This window comes from Microcebus murinus, chromosome 19, assembly GCF_040939455.1.
Source record: "Microcebus murinus isolate Inina chromosome 19, M.murinus_Inina_mat1.0, whole genome shotgun sequence".
NCBI classification, from domain to species: Eukaryota; Metazoa; Chordata; class Mammalia; order Primates; family Cheirogaleidae; genus Microcebus; species Microcebus murinus.
Genome location: NC_134122.1, coordinates 16,089,354 through 16,110,997, shown reverse-complemented (window position 1 = coordinate 16,110,997; position 21,644 = coordinate 16,089,354). Strand labels below are relative to the sequence as shown.

Genomic DNA, 21,644 nt, shown 5'->3' with positions numbered 1-21,644 from the left:
GTATTCCTTTTTTTGAGGCAGAGTCTCACTCTGTTGCCCCAGCTAGAGTGCCGTGGCATCAGCCTAGCTCACAGCAACCTCAAACTCCTAGGCTCAAGCAATCCTTCTGCCTCAGCCTCCCGAGTAGCTGGGACTACAGGCATGCGCCACCATGCCCGGCTACTTTTTTCTATTTTTAGTAGAGATGGGGGTCTTGCTCTTGCTCAGGCTGGTCTCAAACTCGTGAGCTCAAAGGATCCACCCGCCTCAGCCTCCCAGAGTGCTAGGATTACAGGCGTGAGTCACTCTGCCTGGCCAGCAGTATGTATTCTTTTATGTCCAGTTTCTTTTGCCCAATATTGTTCACGAGATTGATACATTTTGTTGAATATAGCTGTAGCTCACTCTTTTTAAATTGTGTAGTATTCCACTGTACAAATGTGTCACCATTTATTTGCCCATTCTACTACTAATGGACATTGGGTGGTTTCCAGTTGTGGGCTCTTAGGAGTAAAGCTCCATAAACATTCTTGTCTGTCTTTTATTGAACATGTGCCCTCATTTCTCTTGGAGTAGAACTGCCAGATCATAATAGGCACATGTTTTACTTTAGCAGAAATTGCCAAATAGTTTTCCGAAGTGGTTGAATCAATTTACACTTCCCTGCCCCACCTCCACCCCGGCAACATATAAATTTTCCAATTACTCCATGTCTTGATATAGTCAATCTTTTTCCTTTTGGCCATTCTAGTGGGCATGTAGTCATGTTTTATTGTGGTTTTAATTTGCATTTCCCCAATAGGTAAGGCTGTTGAGCACTTTTTCATATACCTATTGTCTATTTGTGCCTGTTTGAGTCCTTTGTCCATTTAAAAAATATTGGGATGTTTGTCTTTTACTTATTGATTTCAAGTCCTTTATATATTCTGGATAGGAGTCTTTTTTTTTTTTTTTTGAGACAGAGTCTTGCTCTGTCACCTGGGTTAAAGTGCCATGGTGTCAGCCTAGCTCATACAACCTCAAATTCCTGGGCTCAAGGGATCCTTCTGCCTCTGCCTCCCAAGTAGTTGGGACCACACTCAGCTAATTTTTTCTATTTTTAGTAGAGACAGGGTCTCACTCTTGCTCAGGCCAGTCTCAAACTCCTGACCTCAAGCAATGCTCCCACTTCAGCCTCTCAGAGTTCTAGAATTACAGGAGTGAGCCACTGCACTGGGCTTGGATATGAGTCTTTTAATAAAGTTTTATCTCACCAAAAAGTCACACACACACACACACACACACACCCAATCTCCCCTATGGTCACTTCAAACAGTTAAAATCATTTTTATCCTATTAATGAAATAAAGCAATTTTTTATTTTTAGAAAATGACTCCTCGATGACATAATACATGACACATTCATTTCACATGTACCTATTGGGGCTGGGCCCTGAAGAGCCAGTCTTACTTTGACATCCTTGAGCAGAGCATTCGCTCTGGACTGGGTTCCAGAGCAGCCTTTGGCAGGTGAGGGGTGGTGCAGAGGATGGGCTGATGGTGAATCTGTGTTGGTTCTTGTGGGCCAGGGTGGCAGCAGCACAGGGAGGACCAGGGTGGAAACAACCCCGTTTGGCTGGTTTCCAGAGCTGGGCTCCACAGCTCAGCTGGACGCTCACTGTTTACTACGTGCCTGCCGCCCCCCCCCCCCCCATCCGCAGGGAGCTCACGGTCAAGGAGAAGAGTTAGGTGAGTGAGCGAAGAGTCACGACATGCAGTGCTAAGTGCAATGAGGAGTATGGCTGGCCGGGACACCATGAAAGGAAGGCTGGAGGCTCCCAGCTCTGCCTGAAGGCCCCTCTCTCTAGATGGGTCCCAGGGACATCTTCACAATGGAAACGATGATGTCATTTGACCTGTGCCTTGGTAGTCAAGCAGCAGTCACCAGGCAGATAGCAGGAAGCGTGTTCCAGGTAGGGAGCTCGGTGCAGGGCTCCCCAGCGAGTGACAATCTTGTGGCTGGAGTGCAGGGTGCGTAGGGGGACAGGGCAGGAGAGTTAGGGTAGACATGGGCATGGCCCCCCACACAAAGAACAGAGCCTTTCCTTCCTCTGCTCCCGGGAAATCCTGGTGCCTGGCCCCATGTTTTCTGTGGATGACCTGTGGGCCACTGCTTTCCATGACATCCCACCCTCAGGGCCAAGCTTCTCTCAGTGGGAGGTCCCTTGTAGCATGACCTTTCTGCTTAGAGGAATCATTATTTCTGGCCCACTCCATCCCCATAGTTACTAGTGTCCACAAAATAGTGCATGCCACCTGGCCCCTGGACACTTGACATGTGCAGAGTCTCTCCCCTCCCCTTACCTGAGGGCACTTCTCTAAAGAAGAGCGACCTTTGCTTCCATATTGTCTTTCTTCTGGAGTTGGAATCTGGTGGGCAGGAGATGAAGGAAGATGGGCACCCCTAGTGCCCAGATTTCTGGGCTGGTAGGGAGAGGTAGGGCAGGAGCTCTCAGAGCAGGGGTGTGGTGACCGGGCAGGCCCTTCTTGTTGGGCCCAGAGCCTGGGTAGGCGCAGCCACGTGGCAGGTGGGAGGAGCTGCTCGAAGGGCATACCTGAAGGACTGGGCCTGCCAGAGGAAGCTTCTGGCCTTGGTGATCTCCTGGGCCAGTCTCCTTAAATCATCTCCTTCAAATGGTGGCAACGCGATCCTTGGGTCCTTGGAAAGGGGGAATGAGAGTGACATTTGATCCATTTGGTAACTGGATGAGACCTGAAAATCTAAAATCTCAGAAGAATTTTGGATCTAACTAAATGCAGCCTCCTGCCCAGCGTAGGAAATCTTGTGGGCTTCAACATGTATGTCTCCAGGGATGGGAAGCTCACTACCTAGCAAGGCAGTCATTCTGCCAATGGGACACTTTGAAATAAGATGTATGAGAGGCAACACAGAGAGAGGGTGGTGGCCAGGCAAGATGGTCTCTGAAGCTGAGTGAAGTTGACACTGCAGGCTCAGTAGAACTGAAATGGCATCTCTCTGCTACTCAGTGAAACCTGTTCAGGTCTTTCTCTGTTTCTTCTAGAAAAATAGAGATTCACAGGCATGCTTTTTTTTGTGTGTGTGTGTGTTAAGTATTAATAATAAAATTGCAGAGCCTAGCCTTAAAAACACACGTCTCACGATTAAGTTCTAAGAAAGCGATGAAGCTGTCCCTTTTCCCAGCAGTGGTAGCAGGGATCCCGCTCTACAAGCAGAAATCACTCAAAGAATCTGACTCTATGGGTACTAAACTGAGAACCTTCACAGTAGACCCATTTGTTTTCCTGTGTCATAAGGACCCTCGTGTGACTATTCATTACTTTTACCAACTTCTTCTGCTGCCTGTATTATTGGTAATCTTTGTCCCTAGAAGAGTAACTCAAACAAAGCAGTTATTATAAGGCCATCCAGACTTCAAAAATGATGGCATGTCATGTGAAAGTAACCTTTAACTTCCAAAAAAGCAAGCTGGAATTCTGATCGATTATCTTACTCGATAATTTGTTGCCCTGGAAGTATTATCGTTGGCAACCCTGCATTCTTAAAAGACATAAATATGGGCAGAATTTTTCCATCAAATCAAAAGAGGATCATCAGACCCTGTGACATTGCTGGATTTATTAATAGATAACCTATGACTGTACTAGATCTATTGCTTAACAGATAATTAGAATGTCTGTGTTTCAGTGAATTTACAGGAATGCGTGAAATGTGCAGGAATGAAAGCACAGAGGTTACGATCACAGGTGTCTCGGCTTCCTCAGCTCCTGTGACATCTGGTGTATGCCTACACCTCCCTGAGCCTGTTCGTTCATCTGTCGAAGGGTACAATAATTAAAAGGAATAATCTATAGAAAGCAACATAAGTGTGGCCTGGCCATTATTAAATAACACCCCCAAACCCTGCTTCTTTCCCAGCCTTGAAGAGAGTTGGCCTATCCTAGAGGACATCAGCAAGGAAATTCTACACTTGTTAGTCCATGCTTTGTCTCATGAGAGAAGCAGAGATCTTTTTAGTGAGAAGGGAAACCCCAAGGCTGTCAACAGACCTCGTACGTAGCTCCCCAACCTACCCTTTCCTCGATGAAGCCTTTGGTGAGCAGGCTGTGGATCGTGACTAGTGTGTCCTCACCGGCAGGACAGTGGTAGCGGCCCCCCGTGAGCGAAGCCAGCTTTCTCAGGAACTCGACCGCAGCTCTGCGGGGAGGAACGGAGGCTGCACCAGGCAAGTTCCTGGTGAGCCCCCAGTCCCATGGGGACCTTAAGGCTGTGGGGCTTAAGAGAAAACGGCCTGGTGGTGGGCCTTGCCTTGTGCCATGGAGACCACTGTGCACGTCACCAGGTACACTCTCCCAGTCCGTTCTCCTACTAGACATCTAACCAGCGCTAACTATGTGACAGGCCTGTAAGGGACACAGTGTGATCTTTACAGAGCTCATGGTTTCGACAGGGAGATAAAATATGGACCTGTGTAATCCATTTTGCTAATGATAAAAGTTTTTTTGCTAAAGGAGCTGAGTGTCTCCAGTCTAGATGTTGTTCTATAGTGACTGTTTATGAAAATGCCATAATGAGGTTATGTTAATCTGTTAGGTTTTCCCTTCTAGCTTTTTCCCCTCCCGAGTCACAGATGTGTCCCCAAGAAAGATCCAGAGGGAGGCTACGACGTAATGCTTCTCCTAATTTGTCACTTATGTGCGTAGGGCCCAGGAGAGACAGCATCTGAGTGAGTCCCCGGATTAGGTGAGGAGCTCAGACCTTTAGAAAAGAATAAAACTCAGCACCGAGTCCTTACTGCCCACCTGTCTGAGCAGTTGAAGGAGATGGTGTGTACTTTCACGTCTCGCTTCTCCCTGAGTCTTTGGACCTCATTGAGAACAAGGCTGCAGCTCGTGTCTGGCTTCCCGTCGGTCAGGAGGTATAATCCTTCCAGGTCGTGAAAACTGAAAGCTTTCTGAAAGAGCACAGGAAGGTTGTTAGGTTGTCAGGCAAAGGGGAAGGGCAAGCCCACAAGGACAAAAAACAATTGCCTGAAGGTGGGGCCTGCTGTCCCCAGAGAAAACGTGTCTGGCTGGATGCCACTGATTTGTTGTCCGGTGATACTGAGAGACTCCCCTTTCAGCCTAAGACGAACCAAGGAACCTGCTAAGGTTTAGGAAGAAAAGCATGGCCCACTTCCTAGCTGGTTAACCCCAACCGAGTCACCTAACCTCTCTGTGTCTTCATCTATAAAGTGAGAACAACCAGAATCCCTTCCTCACTGGGTTGCTGAGAAGATGAAATGAAGTCACACTTTGTAAATTCCAAAGTGCTCTTTGTAAATCCTACAGCATTGTGCAATATCAGTAGAGGGGACGCCGGCATTCGCTTTGCTTCGGGGTTGGGCTCAGTGGTAGAACTTGCCAGCAATGCTTGCAAGACCGAGGTGCTCCCCTGAGCCTGCAGGTGGGTCACCCATTGCATAGCCTTGTGACATGCTGCATCCGTGGTCTCCACCAGAGCATCCTGCCATGGCTGGAGGCCATCTGCAAAGCTGAGCAGGTTAAAACTGGAGGGGCGGAGAGGGCAAGAAGATTGGTTAGAGCAGGGCAGTCTGGACTGAATTCGGGGGAAGTCACCTTCATGAGGACTATTGACGCCTGCCACTGAACACCCCTATGACAAGCCCTGTGGCCCCTCAGGGAGAAGGCTGTGGGCCCCTTGAGAACAAGAGGGGCATGCTGACAATAGTGGATGCAGAGAAACAGGTTTAAATCCTAGCTCAGCCATTGACTGGTTATGTGATCTTGGGCAAATTACTTAACCTCCCTAACTCTTATCTTCCTTTTTCTGGAAAACCAGGGATAGCAAAACCCTATAGGCTGTGAAGATTGATGAAATCACGCATGTGAAACACTGGGCACACAAAAAGCACTCAATAAATGCTTACCCATATTAAGGCAAGAATGAGTCCCAGCCTGGGACCAGAGTACCCTGCTGTCCCCTCAGGGTCATCCCTTCTGGACAGAGAGAACAAACAACTTCCCCCGCTTAAAAATAAAGTTCACAAAAATAAATAAATAACAGTAATAAAATAAATAGATAATCAAATTCAGCTGAAAGCCACAATTCAAGGCCACATGGTGGTCCCTTTGCCATGCTTGTGATGATTCCCAGGCCTGAAATGGATTCTAAAAATTGTTCTCTTTCTGCCGCTAAGCAGAGTGCAGTGTTCTTCCCTGCCCAGGTAAGCTACTTGGAAGAGCATCTTAGAAACCTCCAGGCCCATTGGAACCGAGAGGAAGGAGTGTGCTTGGCCAGGGAAGGAAGCCCCAGGAACTGCCCCTTCGATCTCCCTGAGCTGGGTCCCGGCCTCCTACCTGTTGCAGCACTTCCGCAGCTGTTCCCAAATCAGCAGAACCAGGCCTGTTTTCACCTGGGGCAGGTAGGGGCCCATGGACCCGGACATGTCCAGCAGGATGCACACTTTGCTCTCCAGGATGGCGCCAAACAGTCGGCGGCTCCCTGCTCCGAAACGGGAGGGGGCAGAGGCCGGACATGGTGAGGGGTCCTGCCGGGTGGCCTTCCTCACTGTGTCTGTCTTGCACAAAGTCTCACGATACCTGTCGCCTGCCTGATAGTGGAGTGGATACCACCCCAGGGGGAGACAGCCTTTGTGGTGTTGTGGCAGGGTCAACTGTCCCAGGGCAGAGCCAGGGGGTGGTCTGGGCCCCCGGCTTTGCCCATAATGATTTGCACAAGTGGTTATCACCTCTCTGGGCTTGAGTTTCCTCACCCCTAAAATTAAGTGACTGGATTAAATAGTGTCACAGTATTATCTGGGGCTGGAAAAGATGTTAGGGAGCACATAGTCAGTCAGCTGGTCCTCAGAAGTTAACTGAGCATTTGCTACGTGCCTGGTACTGCACAAAGTACAGTGGTGAACAGAGGAGGGTCCCCGCCCTGCGGGGCTTATGGTTGGGCAAGGAAGACAGATGTTAAATAATTACAACCCTGCCCAGGGTTAGGACAAAGGAGTGTCATGGAAATGGGGATAATTGAAGTTATTAATAGAGGGATCTAGGGTGGGGTGCCAGAAAGCCAAGAAAGGCTGCACAGCAGTTAACCAGGGTGGGCAGACAGAGGGAACAGCCTAGACAGGACATGAAGACGGGGAGGAGAGAGTGGCCTGCCGGAGGGGCAGAGAGAAGCCGATGTGGGGAAACGATAAGGTTGGATTGGAGAGACCCACAGAGAGAGGGACGGGAGCTGGAGCTGGAGAGGTCGTTAAAGGGCTTGGGATTCAGCCCCAGGGGATACCCAGAGGGCTGGGGCCTTGGAGGATCACATGAGCTGGCAGAGGCAGAGCCAAGATCAGTACCCAGGTGCTTTGATCCACGCTTCCATCAGACCACCTCTGGCCCTGGTCCCAAACGGAGCTAAGACGGGGGAAAGCCAGGCAAGCAGAGGGTGATGTGTCCAGTGTTCTGGAAACACGCCACTGGCGGCAGTCGGGAAAACTGACAAACCGCCGCAAAATGGAACAGCCTGAGCTGGCTGCACCTGCTGCCCGGGAGCCGCCAGGACTCACCTGGGGTGTTCTCTGGCAATGCTCGTGACACAAGGAGACTAAGAGGGGAGCCCTCCTGAAGCAGGGGGTTCCATGAGGATATCCAGCCAGCCAGTGTGCTGGCGGGGGGACCTCCAACCACAAATGGCCCGAGGTCCACCTTTGGAACCAGACAGTGGAAACACTGCAAGCCACCAAACCCTGTCTTTTATCTCCCACATCTCTCTGGCTCTGCCTGCTTCATCCATCTCAATGCCTTTTCCAGCGCTCTTAATCTTTCACCTGGGCAAGACTAGGTCACCCTGATTCCACTCTGTGCCCTCAACAACTTATTTCCCACACGGTGATCACAGGGATTACTAAAGATGCCAGCCTAGTCACTTTCCCCTTCTTTAAAACCATTTAGCGGCTTCCTTTTGCTCCTAATCAATAGCAAAGTCCTTTCCTGGCCTTATCTCTCCAGGAGGGGCCCCAGATCCTCCCCTCCTTCTCCTGCCCCACTAAGCCCCAGGACGGTGGGCAGGCTCACCAGACAGCAGCCACTGCAGCCTCTGGATGTAGCGCTTCATCACCTTCTCCACGCACCTGACGTACAGCTCCATGTCCCTGGGCGTCCACCGAATGTGCCTCACCACGCCCTGCAGCGAGGCAAGTGAAGGCCGACGGCCACCCCTCAGCTGCCTCTTTGAAGCCCCGCCACCCCTTAAGACAGTTATTCGTGTGGTTCACAATTCCCAAAACATCTGTTAAGCATGCATTTTTGTTTGTTTAAAAGCCTTTGTTTCTTTTACTAAACTAGTAGATTTATGGTTCTACAAAGGACGCATAGAGGCAGGAGGATGATGGTTTTGTGGCACAGGCGGTCACTGTCGTGATAAAAACATAGTATCTCTAAATTGTAAAATAGAAAACCCTGCATGGTGGGGCGAGAAGTCCATACATTTCAGAGCAAAAGATGACTTCAATGGAGAGGGGCGGCATGCTAGAATGACCATAAGCGGGTCATTGTGAATTTCATGGCTATTTTAGTTTAACCTAATGTTGATAACGCAGTGCAAAAGGGCAAGGAGAGAAATGATTAGGTTTTCATGTTGTACTAAAAGTACTTGTTCCAGTGCCAAAACAATGACAAAACATTACCCCCAAATTAGAAAATAGAGACAAGAACCACCTCACTTCCTACCATAACCCCCGTTTGCTGCCGTCTTAACACACCATTGTCAGTGTCGGGGTACAGAGGGCTCGGGGGTGATTGCAAAGCCTCTACTGTCTGTGCCCAGAAACTGTTTCTAATTCTCCCTCCACGAGCCTGGCAACCCTGGAGTGTGATCTCAGGCCTCTAGGAGGGTGGGGGCTGGCTTTTTTCCCAACAGGATTCTGCGTCTCCTATTTGCCCAGGGGAGCCCCACGTTGGGGGTGGTGCTCTTATAGGCAGGAAGAGATGCCAGGGCGCCGTGCACTGCTCTCTGCCACTTGCGGCTGAGAAGAGGCAGGAGCTGGGGGTAGGGGGGACAGCAACAGCAACTGTGACTTACGTTGACCTCTATGCTGGGGAAGACACTGCAGTACTTGGCAGATGCTGATATCTGTGCTGACTTTTGATGAGCGCAGCAGGAACCGAGGTATCTGGAGATCTCCAGCTTCAATTTTTTCAGCCCATAATTTGCTACCCACTTTAGAATAAAGGAAAGAACTATTATCTTAAGTAATTGAGGCTTAATGGAATGATTGACTTTTTTTTTTTTTGTCTTGCTCTCTGGCCCAGGCTGGAATGCAGTGTCGTCATCACAGCTCACTGCAACCTTGAACTCCTAGGGTCAAGAGATCCTCCCACCTTGGCCTCCCAAAGTGCTGGGATTATAGGTGTGAGCCACCATGCCTGGCCTGGCTCATTTATTAAAACCTCATATTTGTCCAGGAGTTTGAGACCAGCCTGAACAATATAGCAAGACCCCATGTCTACAAAAATTTTAAAAACCAGCCGGGCATGATGCCATGAACCTGTAGTCCCAGCTACTTGGGAGGCTGAGTCAGGCAGGCTCAAAGCAATCAGAGCAGCATGGCATCCAGGATTTGCACAATCAGAGCCAGGCTCAGGCTTTCATTAAATAATTGTGGGAAGAAAGATGTTCTATCTTCTCTATAGGAACAAGAAGGGGGATTTCTGTTGCTTGCAACCAACAGGATCTGATACCACTAAGTACTTTATACAAAATACACTTTAATCCTCACATAAATTTCCTTAGCAGGTACAACTGTCTTTATTTTACAAACAAAGATACTGAGTGTAGCTAAGTGACTTGCCCAAGGTCACCCAACTAGGAAGCAGCAGACCCAGATTTTGAATCTGATCTGTTTAACCCTTATCGCATCTGCTGCAGTAAGCAGTCATTCTTTGCAGGTTTGTTCTTATTTCCAAGCCTGCCCACCTCCTAGAAGTAATAGTTGGTGGAGGGAATTACTGTACTGCCTAAGGGGCGTGTGCTGGTGCAGACATCTCAGTACCTCTTTGCTTGAGCAAACTGTATCCTTTCTGGGCAACTGAATGGAAGAATTAGTCCTTCTTACACCCCTTCCTTGAGGGTACTTCTTATACACTGCGCCTAGGAGAAACAGAGCAAAGTCACTGCTATAGTTTGGATGTTTGACCTCTCCAAACCCCCAATTTGACCCCCAATGTTGGAGGTGGGGCCTAGTGGGAGGTGTTTGGGTGGGACATGGGGGCAGAACCTTCATGAATAGATTAATGCTCTCCTTTCCCTGGTGGGATAGGGGAGTGAGTGAGTTCTATTAGTTTCCAGGACAGCTAGTTGTTAAAAAAGAGCCTGGCACCTGCCCTCTCTCTTGCCTCCTCTCTCGCAGTGTGATCTCTGCCCACATTGGTCCTCTTTGCCTTCCCCCTGAGTGGAAGCAGCCTGGGGCTGTCACCAGATGCCCAATCTTCCAGACAGCAGAATTGTGAGCCAAATAAACCTCTTTTCATTACAATCACCCAGCCTCAGGTATTCCTTTACAGCAACACAAGTAGACTAAGACACTGTGCACCTCTTCCCCCTCCTCCCCCAGCTGCGCCCTTTCTCGTGTCAATTTCTCTGTCAATCAAGTCAGCTGTAAAATTCCTTAGGTGCCATTTGCTAAGAGGGACCTCCCACCTGCATGACCTGCTGCTGGAGTCTGCACCCTCTGGCAGCAGTCCATCAGGCTGGCCTTGGGAATGAACTATCCCTGCCCCCTTCCCAATCTGCCTCCAAGCTAAGGAAACTGCCTCCAGTGGATGCAGCCAGAGTTCCCAAGGGTCTCAGAGGTCTCATCTTCAATACGAACTCTCCTCATTCTCTGGCCAGTGCCAAGCCTTTCCATGTCCATTTCCCTGGGCTGGGAGAACTGCGTAGTGTAACAGACAGCCTGGCTCCAGAGGCACTGCAGCCCATGTCCTGGGACAGTAGGAGAGGGGTCTCCTTCCCATAGGGCCCACTGTCCGTCAACAGTTCCCACAGGGTGAAGGGGCTGCCTGGACACTTGCAAGCCCGCAGCTTACCCACTTTATTCCCTGTGTCTGTGTAGAACAGCGAGAGAGCTGTCTCTTCTTCCTGTGACTTGGTCTTCCTCCTTGGTTCTGTCGTCACATCTTTCGCTGGCTGGGCTGCAGCTAAAGGACATTGAGCTTGTTGGCTGGAGCAGCCCAGTGAGTCCATGTGATAAGCTATACAGCCTGACTTAGAGACTCCTCAACTCCAGCTAGACTCTACCCCAGGAAGTGGGGCTCCAAGATGGCTTTGACGCTCCTCTTGTTCCCATCTGAAGTCCTCTGGCCTCTCCCGGATCAGTGATAGCCAGAGTTCAGATGTCCACCAGGTGTGGTGCTCAGTCCTGGCCTATCCTGCCCCATTTCATCCCACAGCCCCCAGGCTGCAGATGTGGGAAGGCGGACTCAGAGCTGGTCAGAAACAGGACAGTGATTATCCCCTTGCTGACTCCGGACTCAGCTCTGAGCCACTCTGCCATATCTTTGATGTTAGAAATAGGATACACAGTCTTAGGTTCTTTCTATTTTTTCCTTTTTTTTTGAAATAGGGTCTTACTCTATCACCCAGGCTAGAGTGTAGTGGCATGATCATAGCTCACTGCAGCCTCAAACTCCTTGGCTCAAGCTATCCTCCTGCCTCAGCCTCCCAAGCAGCTGGGACTATAGGCATATGCCACCATGCCTGGGTAATTTTCTATTTTCTGTAGAGAGGAGGGTCTCACTATATTGCCCAGGCTGGTCTCGAACTCCTGGTCTCAAGTGATTGTCCTGCCTTGGCCTTTCGCTGACTGCTTTCGTAAATATCACGGGGCCCATCACGACCAGGGCACCTTATCCTTAGCGCCTCCCCCCCCCCCAGCCCAAGTTGGAGTGAAAGGGAGCTGATCGAGTACTACGCACAGGATCGTCACAGGCTTTAAACCACACAGTCTCACAGATGGGCTGGCACGTGATCGAGACTCATCCTGATCATGGATAATTTTCGGCACTACAGTTATTAATCCATGCCTCAGCTGTGCCCAAGCCGCCCTTTCACCCCTCGTGACCGAGAACATGCCTTACCTGGCGAGGTGCTTGCTCTGCCACTGGGTGGACGCCATTTCAGAGCCTTCAAGGAGGGGCTCTTCTCTCTGTCAGGGTCATCTTTAACGTTCTAGAAAACAGGCCCTCTTTCCCATCAGAGGCCTGTTCTCTGTGGTGGGCAGTGCCCCACTCACCCCAGCCTCAATCTGTCACTGAGGAACTTTGCGGGGAGGAGCCGAAGGGAGGGGACTCCTCAGGCACATCTGGCCCCTCTCCTGCAGGGGGTTCAGAGGGGACTCTGGGTTTTGTGCCTGTGCCTGCGCATGTGGCATGCGAGACAGAGAGCACGCTGGGACAGCTGTGGGGGTTTGCCAACTGCACTGGTCGCACCAGTTGCCTGACCTTCTTCCTACTGGCCTGATATCAGGGCCTCCAGCATGTTGAGCAATTATGTGGGTAACTTCTCTCCCTGTTGGGCACCTCAGTTTTAAGGGAGGAGTTCTGTCCTTACTGGGCACAACTGGAATGTCACCCAGGGTACTGTACCAGCCATGGTGAGCTGCTGTGACAGAGACCTGGAACTGCCATCCAGGGAGCCCCTAGCCTGGTATCGGGAGGGCCCACAAGAGGTCCTATACAGCCTCAGCCTCCTCACAGTGAATCACTCAGGAACCACTGACAGCCCAAGAGGGGAGCCCTGAGATTCCAGCGTTGCACCCCAGAACTTGGGAAGGCACGAGAGGGTGATGTGCCAGGGCTGGCTCCTGAAATCTGGTGTTCTCTGAATGAGGGCAGCGCTTGTGTGCACAGAATCCCCTGGCAAATGCAGCCCTTTGGCTGGGAAGAAGCTACATACTGTCTGGGACGGACTTCCTCATTTTGGAAATGTGCTGTGTTCACAGGGGCCCGTCAACCAGTGAAAGGCTGAAGAACTCATGGGTTTCAGTGCCCCTTCGGCTCACAAGCACAGTCGTGTCTGGGGTCTTCCCTCCGGAGGCCCCCTGACCGCCATGGTCGGGGGGTGGGTATTTCATGCAGGACAGATTTGAGAGGGTGGGGGTGGGGCTAAGCCCCAGCAGGTACAGGTCCACCCTCCGCCTCCCGTCAGGTCCCTGCTAAGCCTTGGGCAGCAGCAACAGAGCCTGTTAGAGACCCTAACTCCCTTTCCCTGACAGACCCTCCAGCATAAGGCAGCAGATGTGACAGTGGCTGTCAATTCCACGGCATCCTCAGTATCAGGCTGGGGCAGGCAGGCAGAGCCAAAGGTAGGGGAGGGGAGTCCAGAGGAGCCCCCGGAGCTGAGAAGCAGGTCCCAGCAGGGGAGTTGCCAGGGCAACAGGCACCTGTGGGATGTCATCATGGAAGCCCTCACCCCCACCCTGCTGGCCCTGGGGCTTGGGGCCTGGCCCGGGCATCTTAAGTTCAGGAAAGACCAGGAGCCAAAGTGGAAACCAAATGCTCTGAGTGTTATTAGGGAGGGGATTCAAACCATTCTGGCCACTGAGTGGGCCGTGGACTTGGGAGAACAGAGTTTCTTGGGCTGACTTCTCTGCTGGAGCATCTTTGGCTTTTCTTTCTGTAGATCTGCACTTCCCTTTTCTTTTCCTGAGTGGTTCTTCAGGGAGGCCACCAGTAAGGCACACTGCAACGGGAGTGGAGGGTTAGCAGCACCCCGGCCCCCGTGGACGGACAGACAGACAGGCACACACACACCTGGAAGGAATGTCTCAGTCTACTGGAACCCCTGGCATCCCCTGGACTCCTCTTTTTGTCCCTAGAAAGCCACTTGGGGTGACAGTGCTGTGGATCAGTACCACTAACCATAAGTCCCAGGCATGGAGGGCCTGGGATGCACCAGGCACTGGGCTAGTTAATGTCACGCCAACAAGAACACGCCAACTCTGCTGGCAGGGTTGGTGCTATTGTATCCTTAATTTTACAGATGGGAGGAAACCAAAGCTCTGTGAGCTTAAGGTCCTTGTCCTTAAGGTGACGCTAAAAGTATGTAGAGAAGCTTTGATTCAAACCCAGGTGGGCTAGTTCCAAAGCCAGCGCTCCTTCCATTATAAGGCACTGTGGCCTGCACAGGGGCTGGTCAGCTCACCATATGCCAGGCTGACTCCAAGTACTGGCACAGCAGTGGCGTAATACTGAGTTCCTTTTGCCTACAAACTTCTCAGCTGCCCAAAAGTTCCTCCAGTACTCTCGGTGAAAGCACTAGAAGACACCATTTAAGTGTAAATAAGCATCCTAAGGAAGGGTGGATGGAGCCTTTACTGTCCATTAACACCTTGCGAATGAGTTGTTCAGGTGAGGGAATAGTGCACCTGAGGAGAAGGGACTTTAAAAAGCACCGAAGGGTGCTGGTTCCAGGACAGCTCAGGCAGGTCCAGCGGAGCCTCAGAGCTGCCCATCCAATGGCCACAGAGGAAAAGAACGTGGAGATGTGGCCCTGCCCTCCCAGGGGTCCACAAGCCAGCTGGGGAGATGGGTCATTCTGCAAATGACGAGTCGGGGGAGAACCCTTCGTAGATACCTCTCCTGCCTGGATGGTGGCCCCTACATGCTCTCTGTCCACCAGCATGGCTCCAACTGCCCCAAGTTGCTATCTCAGCCATAGCTGTTTCCTACCTGCCATAGGATATCCTCATTTGTTGATCTCAAGGCCCCACAAACTCACCTTTGTCCCAAGTCCACCTTCACCTGCACCCCCCATGGGCCCCCGTCCTGTTTTCTCTCTCTGGGTCAATGGCACCATTGTTTACAGGGTCCCCCAGTAAGGAACTTGGGAGTGTTCTTCCTTGAGTGTTCTCATGTCTGTCCCCTTGTTCCCACGCTCATGGCTCCTACAGTGATCTGGCCCCTGCACCTTGCACTGCTCACCTGCCCTCTTTGAGGAAGTGACATTTTAGTGCATCTTGGACAATGAAGAGAAAACCAGGCAGAGCACAGTGGCTCACACCTGTAATCCTAGCACTCTGGGAGGCCGAGGCAGGCGGATTGCTCAAGGTCAGGAGTTTGAAACCAGCCTGAGCAAGAGCAAGACCCCGTCTCTACTATAAATAGAAAGAAATTAATTGGCCAACAAATATATATAGAAAAATTAGCCGGGCATGGTGGCGCATGTCTATAGTCCCAGCTACTCGGGAGGCTGAGGCAGCAGCATCGCTTGAACCCAGGAGTTTGAGGTTGCTGTGAGCTAGGCTGACGCCATGGCACTCACTCTAGCCTGGGCAACAAAGTGAAACTCTGTCTCAAAAAAAAAAAAAAAAAAGAAAGAAAGCCATGGAAGACCTAGGAGGGGAATGGCAGGCAGAGGAAACAGCAGATGTAAAGGCCCAGAGTTTAGGAATGAGCTTGATGTGTTCAAGGAACTCAAGGGAGGCAGAATGTACAGCACCCAGACCTAAAACCAGTGACTTGTAGGAAATGCTCATGTTTCACCTGAAGCCTTGGGTGTCAGTGGATTAGGACATGAAGAGGGAAGCTGACATGGCATGAGCTGTGTCCCCTCAAAAGACAGGCTGAAGTCTGAAAATGCAGGACCTGTGAATGTGACCTTACTTGGAAACAGGGTCTTTGCAGATGTAATTAAGATGTAAATTAAGATGAGGTCATACTAGAGTCAAATGGGCCCTTAATCTGGGTGTCCTTAGAAGAAGAGCTACAGACACGCCAAGAAGGAAGATAATGATGTGAAGACGAAGGCAGGAATTGGAGTTATGCTGCCACAAGCCAAGGAATGTCAAGGATTGCTGGTGACAAGGACTCCCTTCTTGACCAAACTCAGGTTCCTCTGAGCCTCCTTTTCAACAAGATACTGGCCTGCTGAATCCAGTTTTAGCCAATAATCCGGCTAAGTCCAGTTAGTGAGATCCCCTCCACCCTTGATATCCAATCAAATTCCTCATCTCCCACCTTGATATTAATATCTTAGTCCCCAGCCAGCCTTTAGCTGGCTGTGACATCTAATCAAGATGTCCCCTGCCTGTGACATCTAATCAAGTCCCTCTTAATTTATTTTCCACCCACTGACTCCACTCATTGGCTCTAGACCCCCAGCTATCATTGTTCTCATCAGAGTCGAGTTCCATCTCTCTCCCCTATTGCAGTAGTCTTAAATAAAGTCATTCCTGCCATTTTAAAAGAACATCCAGTGCCATTTTTTTTTTAAAAAAGTCACCACCAGAAGCTAGAAAGAGGCAAGGAAGGATTCTCCCCAGAGCCTTCAGAGGGAGTGTGGCCCTGCTGACACCCTGACTCCAGTCTTCTGGCCCCTGGGAGTATGAGAGAACAAATGTGTGTTGTTTTAAGCCACCCAGTTTGTGGTAGTTTGTCATGGCAACCACAGAAAATGAATACAGAAAGCCAATGCAGTCGCTTGGTCCATGCCCACGGCGTACCTTTTGGGAGTAGTTGAGAGCCTTCTCCATCTCGGCCGTGATGGAGTTGATGTCATCGCTCTCATAAATGCCTGGAAACAAAGCACACTGTGAGCGTGGGGACAGGGGCCGATCCTGCGAGTGTCCGCACCTGGATGCACCTGTGGAGGCGACTGGAGTCTGAGGAACAGGGTGGGGCCTTAACGGGCTGAGCTGACCAGCCCTCACCCCACGCTGTCCAGCGGTGAAGAGGATGGGCAGGTGTGGTGCGGTCACCAAACAGTGGGGCTGGCCCTGTGACCCAGGGACAAGAAAAGGAGGTTAGGTGCAAAAGTCCTGAGGCTCCAATGAAGAAAAGGACCTACCCTGGAAGTGTCATAGTATGTAACGTCTGTAGTGAACACTGATGTCTCGTTTGAGGGTGACTAGAGTACAATGGCTACAAAGACAGACTCTGGGGCTGGGCTGCCTGGGTTCAACTCCTGGCTCCACCACTTAACTAACTGTGTGCTCTTGGGTTCTGTGTCTCAGCTTTTCCATGTGTGAAATGGGATAATCATCACCTACTTCATAGGGTTATTGTGAGGAACAAATCGTAATACAGGTTTGCATACTGAACCCAAAAATCTAAAATCCAAAATGCTACCAAATCTGAAAGTCACTGAGCACCAACACGAGGCTCAAAGGAAATGCTCATTGGAGCATTTCAGATTTTGGATTTTCAGATTTGGGATGTTCAACCTATAAATATTCCAAAATCTGAAAAAAATCTGAAATCTAAAACACTTCTGGTCCCAAGCATTTAGGATAAGGAATACTCAACCTGTATCTGTAAAATGCTTAGAACTGTGTCTGGCATATAACAGCTGTTGGGTAAGTGATAATTACCAATAGAAACTTAAATGTTACCCAGAATTTTTCAGGAAAGAAAGAGCTGGGAGACAGGGCCCCAGAGTTCAACTGCTGATTTTGTAACCACAGGCACAGCAAGCGCATCCTGGGAGTTATTTCACTTCTGAATCAAAGAGGTTGGAATGCACTACTGCGTTGTAGCCTCAATCATTCCCTTATCGCTGTCATGGTTTTGTCTTGTCTGCATCCCACTTAAACCATGATTTACTTCAAATGTGTATTTTAATCCATTTGCTTTTGGTTCACTTAAAAGTACAGTCATGCACTGCTCGATGATGGGGACACGGTCTGAGAGATGCATCCTTACCAATTTCGAGATCACCGAGTGCACTTGCACAAACCTAGATGGAGTAACCCACCACACACCTACCCCACGTGGAACAGCCTATTGTTCCCGGGCTACAAACCGGCACAGCATGTTCCTGTGCTGAGCACTGTAGGTGATTGTAACACAGTGGCAAATATTTGTGCATCGAAGCAGATCATAGAAAAGGCACAGTAAAAATATACTATGATAATCTTAAGCTATGTATTCAGTTCATCATTGACTGAAACACCATTATGCGCTACATGATTGTATATTTAAAACAGAAGATTGATGTCACTGCTGACAATGGGAAGGGAAGTATTTTTCTAAGAATGTTAAAACAAGGATACAACTATCACAATAAGAAACGATTGCTTCATGCGACATTTACAGCTGTCTCGCCACCATCTGTTGTGAAAATACTATGCATTGGGAAACATTACGGAATTTGTAGGGCACTTCCAGCTCTGACATTCTAAAATACTTGTTTTTTTTGTTTGTTTGTTTGTTTGTTTTGAGACAGGGTCATGCTCTGTCTTGGCTAGAGTGCAGTGGTGTCATCATAGCTCACAGCAACCTCAAACTCCTGGGCTCAAGCAATCCTCCTGTAGGAGGCCTCTCAAGTAGCTGGGACTACAGGTGCATGCAGCCACACCAGGCTAATCTTTCTATTTTTAGTAGAGAAGGGGTCTGTTGCTCAGGCTGGTCTCCAACTCCTGACCTCAAGCAATCCTCCTGCTCTGGCCTCCCAAAGTGCTAGGACTATGGGTGTGAGCCACCATACCTGACCCTAAAATACTTTCAAAGTTTTACTTTTTTTGTGTTAACTTTAAAAAAAAATTGTGGTTAAAAAACGTACATAACAAAATTTATCATTTTTCTCATCCTCAGGATGAGATTAGAAAGAAATTTTTAAAAACTTGCCATTTTAATCATTTTTAAGTGTGCAGTTCAGTGGCGTTAAGTCCATTCACACTGTCGTGCAGCCACTGTGACTGTCCCTATCTAGGACAGTAGTTTTTCATTTTATTTTTATTTTTATTTTGAGACGGAGTCTCACTTTGTTGCCCAGGCTAGAGTGAGTGCCATGGCGTCAGCCTAGCTCACAGCAACCTCAAACTCCTGGGCTCAAGCGATCCTGCTGCCTCAGCCTCCCGAGTAGCTGGGACTACAGGCATGCACCACCATGCCCGGCTAATTTTTTCTATATGTATTAGTTGGCCAATTAATTTCTTTCTATTTATAGTAGAGACGGGGTCTCGCTCTTGCTCAGGCTGGTTTCGAACTCCTGACCTCAAGCAATCGCCTGCCTCGGCCTCCCAGAGCGCTAGGATTACAGGCGTGAGCCACCGCGCCCGGCCAAATTTTTAAAATGTAATTTTCATGCAACGCTTTTCTGGAATACATCAGTGGTATAAAGGAGCTCTCTTGGCGCTGGGACACCTGTCTGGAAAGGAAGAGATGAAGGGACCACATAATACTCACACACCTGTTTCTCCAAACCAGTGGAAGCGGCCGCCAGCAGCGTGGGCGACCTCCCTGTAGGCAGTGGCCGTGTCATTGCGGCTGGCATAGCAGGCAGGGGGCGTGGTGTCCATCTGCGGCTCGCCCACGTAGTAGAGACACACGTTCAGCTGGAGGTCGCAGCCCCCACAAGCCTCGGCCATGTAGGAGCTGAGCATGGGCTGTCAGGGGAGAGAAGGTGGAGAGGCCTGAGGCTGAGGGCCTTGAAGCTTCTGGGCTCTGGTCTGTCCAGCCCAGTAATCTTTCCCGCAGGCCTACCGTGTGCCTGGTCTAGTACTTGGCACTGAAGATAGAAACATCTTCGTAGGGTATTGCCAGGGAGTTGGACTTGAGAACCTGGTTACCGGCAGTATGGACACCCCCGGGAGCCTGTTAGAAATGCAGACCCCCAGGCCCCACCCAGGCCTACTACACCGGGCCTACAGTTTAGCAGCATCCCTGGGTGGTGGTCTGCACGCTAAAGCTTGGGAAGCGCTGGTTTCCAAAATCGAGCTGGAGCAATGGTTGTGAGGCACCCGCCAGGGGAGGATGGATGGGGTCGCAGAGGATGACAGACCCCCAGGACGCAGTCGACCCACCATGTCCTGGTCGGGGATGCCCCCCGTGAAGAGGTAGATGCCCTGTGATTGGTGCTTGTCCTTGTCCTTGAAGTCCACTTCCACAGCCTTCCGCAGGGCACCCAGGACGTTCCTGCTGCCCCCACACTGCAGGTTCAGGGCCCACCTGGGGAGGCAGGGACAGCGGTGCTGAAGGAGGCCCCCTCGGGCCCTGGGGGGAGCAGGGAGCAGAAGGCGGTTGTTTTCTGATGTCTGAGGACAGGGACACTAGAGAGCTGCTTCCTGGTGGAGAGGGGGACAGAGAACACGACACCCACCAGGCGCTTGGGACACGGCAGCACGGACTCCGCCTGACACCTACCGCCAGGCGCTCTGTAAATTGTTGTGGCTCATGGGAACCATCTCAGGCCTCCAGCTCTCGATTGCGCTTCCAAACCTTTGAAGAAGCAAAGAGGGCTTGTTCTTAGGCAGGATCACGTCCGCGCCGTGGCCCCTGCTGTGGGCTCCACAGGCTTTTAGCGGGGACAAAGTTCTGGTGACACTCCCAAAACGTTGGATGTCACTGGCCTGGGCCAGCCACGAAACTTCCTTGCTGGTCGTGACACGTCTCAGCACGAGACACAGTGCGAGGACCGGCTGGGGTCAGCTTCCTTCCTGCAGCCTGTGTCTCCCTGCCACCCCCGCACATCTCCCCTCTCCTCTCATACTATAATTCCTTTTTTAAAAATATACATAATCTCATTTGCCCTCTAAGACAGAATTTAAGACCCCTGAGAAGAGAATTTGTCCCCTTTGTCAAGGAAAAGGTATCCTGTCTGTAGTTCAGGATCAATTCCGCCACCGGAGCTCCGGACCTCGCCGTTGCCAGTCTTTTCTGAGACTGCCCACGGTTGCCCCTCACATACGCACACCCCTAACTGCCCTGCACTCCCCCCTACCCTTTGCCTGTCTCCATACATGTTTAAGCCTCTTCATGCTTAAAAATAACTCCCTCCTTCCACTGGGGAGCTATTCTTCCAGCAACTTCTCTCTCCTTCCTCTTTTCCCTTTATGATGAGCTCCCTGGAAAAACAGTGTTGCCAGCACTTCCTCACCTCCCTGGCTCTCTGCAGTCAAGCTGCACCCTGGGGGTGGGGGTGGGGATGGGGGCTCAACCAGGACACCCTTCCTCCCCACGAACCCATCATTCCCATGTGCTGGGCAAACACCTACTCTCTGGCAAGACTCAGCTAAAGGGGCATGTCCTCTGTGAAGATTTCCTGGCCCTACTTTGCCAAAGCCAGGCACGGTGGCACATGCCTGTAATCCTAGCACTTTGGGAACCGAGGCAGGTGGATTGCTTGAGGCCAGGAGTTGGAGATTGCAGTGAGCTATATATGATTGCGCCACTGCACTCCAGCCTAGGAAACCCTGTCTCTCTTTTTTTTTTTTTGAGACAGACTCTCACACTCTGTTGCCCGGGCAAGAGTGCCATGGTGTCAGCCTAGCTCACAGCAACCTCAAACTCCTGGCCTCAAGCAATCCTTCTGTCTCGGCCTCCCCAGTAGCTGGGACTACAGGCGTGTACCGCCATGGCCAGCTAATTTTTTTACATATGTATTTTTAGTTGGCCAATTAATTTCTTTCTATTTATAGTAGAGACGGGGTCTCACTCTTGCTCAGGCTGGTTTTGAACTCCTGACCTTGAGTGATCCACCGGCCTTGGCTTCCAAGAGTGCTAGGATTACAGGCGTGAGCCACCGCACCAACCGCAACGACCCTGTCTCTTAAAAAAACAAATAAATAAACAAAATGTTGAATGGATAAATGAATTGAAATACTCTCTAAATGTTTCTCTAAGCATTTTTTTGTAGAATTTATTAGGGA

General features: G+C 50.4%; 1 protein-coding gene across 1 annotated transcript in view; it reads right to left on the bottom strand.

The window, feature by feature from the left end:
• Positions 1 to 1,350: 1,350 nt before the first annotated feature.
• The window catches only part of VWA3A (von Willebrand factor A domain containing 3A), a 54,987-nt gene continuing 34,693 nt past the window's right edge, over positions 1,351 to 21,644 (bottom strand). The window contains exons 18-34 of the mRNA XM_012790112.3: positions 20,140 to 20,214; positions 19,800 to 19,944; positions 19,187 to 19,382; positions 16,500 to 16,570; positions 13,586 to 13,738; positions 12,136 to 12,226; positions 11,086 to 11,196; positions 10,053 to 10,150; positions 9,083 to 9,220; positions 8,077 to 8,185; positions 6,358 to 6,502; positions 5,402 to 5,546; positions 4,801 to 4,952; positions 4,072 to 4,195; positions 2,574 to 2,677; positions 2,323 to 2,388; positions 1,351 to 1,977 (exon numbers count right to left, since the gene is read on the bottom strand). Coding sequence (XP_012645566.2) covers positions 2,337 to 2,388; positions 2,574 to 2,677; positions 4,072 to 4,195; positions 4,801 to 4,952; positions 5,402 to 5,546; positions 6,358 to 6,502; positions 8,077 to 8,185; positions 9,083 to 9,220; positions 10,053 to 10,150; positions 11,086 to 11,196; positions 12,136 to 12,226; positions 13,586 to 13,738; positions 16,500 to 16,570; positions 19,187 to 19,382; positions 19,800 to 19,944; positions 20,140 to 20,214 — 1,909 coding nt within the window. The 3' untranslated portion in view covers positions 1,351 to 1,977; positions 2,323 to 2,336. The remainder of the gene's footprint in view (positions 1,978 to 2,322; positions 2,389 to 2,573; positions 2,678 to 4,071; positions 4,196 to 4,800; positions 4,953 to 5,401; positions 5,547 to 6,357; positions 6,503 to 8,076; positions 8,186 to 9,082; positions 9,221 to 10,052; positions 10,151 to 11,085; positions 11,197 to 12,135; positions 12,227 to 13,585; positions 13,739 to 16,499; positions 16,571 to 19,186; positions 19,383 to 19,799; positions 19,945 to 20,139; positions 20,215 to 21,644) is intronic.